Source organism: Zalophus californianus, chromosome 11 (assembly GCF_009762305.2).
Source record: "Zalophus californianus isolate mZalCal1 chromosome 11, mZalCal1.pri.v2, whole genome shotgun sequence".
NCBI classification, from domain to species: Eukaryota; Metazoa; Chordata; class Mammalia; order Carnivora; family Otariidae; genus Zalophus; species Zalophus californianus.
Genome location: NC_045605.1, coordinates 61,551,845 through 61,555,950, shown reverse-complemented (window position 1 = coordinate 61,555,950; position 4,106 = coordinate 61,551,845). Strand labels below are relative to the sequence as shown.

The 4,106-nt window shown below is 37.9% G+C and overlaps 1 protein-coding gene across 1 annotated transcript; it reads right to left on the bottom strand.

Moving 5' to 3' along the window:
• Window positions 1-1,279: 1,279 nt before the first annotated feature.
• LOC113914890 (olfactory receptor 52N4) lies at window positions 1,280-2,245 on the bottom strand. Its single transcript, XM_027580505.1, has one exon. The coding sequence runs from the start codon at window positions 2,243-2,245 to the stop codon at window positions 1,280-1,282; it is 966 nt and encodes a 321-aa protein (XP_027436306.1).
• Between the last annotated feature and the right edge of the window lie 1,861 nt (window positions 2,246-4,106).

The window sequence follows — 4,106 nt, the reverse complement described above, 5'->3', positions numbered from 1 at the left end:
GGTATATGTGACTGAACTCAGTTAAGGCCTCCATATAAACTCTTAAGATTCTGGTGGGCAGGTGCAGAGAGCTCATCATCTTGCAACTACCCAAGTCTTGTATGTATGTTCCCTTGCTTATTAAAACTGTCACTTACCAGTCTGGAGTGGTCTGCTTCTCTATTCAGTTTCTGCTTGCCCTCTATGTACAAAAGCCAGTTTATGAACCAATACTTGTTCTAGAACTTTTGAGGTCAAAGTAAGCAGAGAACTAGGGTAAAAAGTGGAAGGTGGTTATATATTAGAGGATGGTGTTGTTTTGTAAGATTTTAAAATGTGAGATTGTAAAAAAAAGACTAATTAAATAACTAAATGCAATTTGATTGGTATAGTTAACTATACCAATCTGGGCAGAGATAATAGGTATCCTTATAAATTGACAGAGAGATATAGGAATAACAATTCAGCTTATCCTATATTCCTTAAAAAGTTGGCTTAGATCATGAGACATTAATATGAAAGTACTATTTCCTTCAGTCTTTCATTTGTTCATTAATTTATAAGAATACTAAATATTAGAAAGAGATATTTAATTTATTTATTAGATTCAATTGCAGATAAGAGGAAACAAGTTGATTTTGATCCCTTTCATGCTGATTATAAAACATTATACTGTGTGTTACGTTTGGTTAAGAGATCTATCCACCTGAACTTCCAGACTGTGTACATTCCAAGGTCCTCTTGAAGTAAACTGGATATCAGATTAGTCGGTAATGAAAAAATGTGTGTGTCATGGCTAGGAGAGACCTATTCAGCCAGATTCTCTCAGATACCCAGAGACTTAAAAATTCATTACATTAATGACTTCATACATAGGTTAATTTATAGCTTCTCTTTCAGGAAGAAGTCATTGAAAAAAACATATTTTAGTAGTGATTAAAGTATATAGCACATATTTTCCAGAGGAAAGAAACAACTGGTTCTCAATGTAGAAATTATAATAGCTATTTGGAAACAGGATCACCTACTCTTACTTTATTTTTTTAATGAAAGTGGGTTAATTAAGGTTTGTTCAAAGGTATGTATTCCTTCTTACAGGACTGAGAAGGAAAAATAATCATAGAAAGATTGGTTAGCAAGCCAGTTGAGATTCTCAAGACATGTATTTAGAAATGCATCATACAACCAGCTCCAACTCATGACTAAAATAGTATTTCCAGAAATATTTTACACCTCTTGCCTAAACAGGATCTCCTCTCTGTCTTGGAAATGTCTTTTTTTTTTTTTTTAAATGTCTCATTTATATGTCATGGGATTTGACATCCTTAGAACCTGAAAGGGTCCTTATGACACAGTCTCGTATTTGCTTGGTTTTCACCCCATAGACAATAGGGTTCATAGCAGGAGGCAAGAGCAGATAAATATTGGCCACAATGATGTGGCAAGATGGAGGGACTGTGTGGCCCCCAAAGCGGTGGGAAAAGAAGCAGAAGAAGGCTGGGCTGTAGGAGAAAACAATGGCACAGATGTGGGCAGTGCAGGTGCTGAAGGCCTTCTGTCGAGCATCTGCTGAAGAGAGGCTGACCACTGCCCGGAGGATCATGGTGTAGGAGATTGTGATGCACAGGATGTCAAAGCCCCCAACTAGGAGGGCAACCGTCAGACCATAGATGGCATTGACCTTGACATTGCCACAGGATAATTTGGTTATAGACATGTGGTCACAGTAGGTGTGGGGGATTATATTCCCTCTGCAGTAGGGCAGGCGCTTGGTGAGGAAAGTGAAAGGAATGATGAGCAACACCCCTCTCAGGAAAGTAGCAAGCCCAACTTTTGCAATGACAGGATTGGTGAGGATAGTAGAGTAGCGCAGCGGGTAGCAGATAGCCACGTAGCGGTCCAGGGCCATTAGCATGAGCACCCCAGACTCCATCCCTGTGAAGGTATGGATGAAGAACATCTGGACCAGACATTCATCAAAGCCAATTTCCTTGAGATGAAACCAGAAGATGTAGAGAGCCTTAGGGATTGTACTAGTGCACATGACAATATCAGTTATGGAAAGCATGGCTAGAAAGTAATACATGGGTCTGTGCAATGATTTCTCATAGTGGATGAGGTAGAGCAGCCCACAATTCCCTACCATAGCCACCACATACATGGAGAAGAATGGGAAGGAAATCCAGATGTGTATATCTTCCAGTCCAGGGACTCCACTAAGAATGAATGAGGCTGGGGTCCAGTTTGTTTTATTCAACATTAGCATGATCAATTAGGCCTAAAATTCATGTGTGTTTTCTAGAGTAAGAAAAAGAGAAGAAAAATATACTTTATGGCTACTGTCCTCCTCTCACACCCACGTCTTAAAATTCCATAGTGCATTTTAATGATCAAATTTTCTGAGAGTCAAGGAGTAGGTTTTTGTTTGTATATTTGTTGTTTATTAATTAAAGTATCTATTCACCTAATAAATTCTTATTAAGCAATCCAAGTTCTCACCACAGATACTGATCCTACATTATTTTTTTAAAGATTCCAATCCCGATAGATTTATAATCAACTGTGAATTCTCTAAGGGATTTTAGTTAGAATACCTTACTTACTTATTAATAACTATGTGTCTACCTACTGATGTGATCATAGAGTTCTTTGATTACATCACCAATGACCCAACAGATATGATTATTTTATATTCATATTGTTAATTGATGGCCAATAATTACTTTGATTACCAAGGTACTGCTTGAAGCATTTGTAAATGTTAAATCATTTATTCCCCAATGGAGTTGGAGTCTCCCAATTCAGGAAAATTTTTAATTCACTCTTCTCACTTTTAAGACACCTCATTTTTGTCCCATAGCTGGTCTATATGCATTTATAGGAATGCCTTTAAATTTGTATTCAGAATAAATTTCCAATTAAATCTAGAGAGCAGCTAATGTTGCTTCAGATGCTGAACCTATCACTGGTGGCAAATCTTTCCTTCTGTCTTTCTACCAATCTTCCTGTTTTTCCTTCAGACATTGCCCTCTGAGATTATCTGGTGTCTGTGGCAAAACAGAAAATGAATAAGGAAAACAAATAGTACCTTCATATTATTATTAAAGGCAAGGATACATTTTTCCTCAGTTATGCTAGTTACTCCAGTAAAACTTATGATTCAATAAGATGTTGACATCGCCGATTTTTATTGTACTCATCTATTCTTCCTGACTGGTTTACATTTTTTCCTAACATTAGCAATGGAACCCATTGTAGTTGGGTTCTAGTGGGAGCTATTATAAATGAAAATTGAATATTTCTAGCCACACGTCAAATTCATTTGTATCCAAGAGAAAAATTCATTAATCCCAAATTCTGTACTCACAACTAAACATCATTTTCAAGTTAACTAAATATTGGGGGTAGATAAATGGCATCTCATTCTTTCGTTAATCTCTGCCTTTCTCATAAATATTTCCTAAGCACTTTCAATGTGATGATGTGGGGAACCAGACCCAATTTCATCCTTTAAAGAATTCAGAGTTTATTGAAGAGACCAAAGGGCGCACAATCACAAGAAATGTAACAAAAACTGTAATAGAAGTATGTGCAAGGTCCAAGATGTCCATCGACAGATGAATGGATAAAGAAGATGTGGTATATATACACAATGGAATATTATGCAGCCATCAAAAGGAATGAGATCTTGCCATTTGCAACGATGTGGATGGAACTGGAGGGTGTTATGCTGAGTGAAATAAGTCAGTCAGAGGAAGACATGTATCATATGACCTCACCAATATGAGGAATTCTTAATCTCAGGAAACAAACTGAGAGTTGCTGGAGTGGTGGGCGTGTGGGAGGGATGGGGTGGCTGGGTGATAGACACTGGGGAGGGTATGTGTTATGGCAAGTGCTGTGAATTGTGCAAGACTGTTGAATCACAGATCTGTACCTCTGAAACAAATAATGCAATATATGTTAAGAAAAAAAAAAGAAGAGGATAGCAGGAGGGGAAGAATGAAGGGGGGGAATCGGAGGGGGAAACGAACCATGAGAAACGATGGACTCTGAAAAACAAACTGAGGGTTTTAGAGGGGAGGGGGCTGGGGGGATGGGTTAGCCTGGTGATGGGTATTAAAGAG

Excerpts from the sequence above, each read along its gene's own strand:
- LOC113914890 (XM_027580505.1), bottom strand. The coding sequence starts at position 2,245 with ATGCTAATGTTGAATAAAACAAACTGGACCCCAGCCTCATTCATTCTT.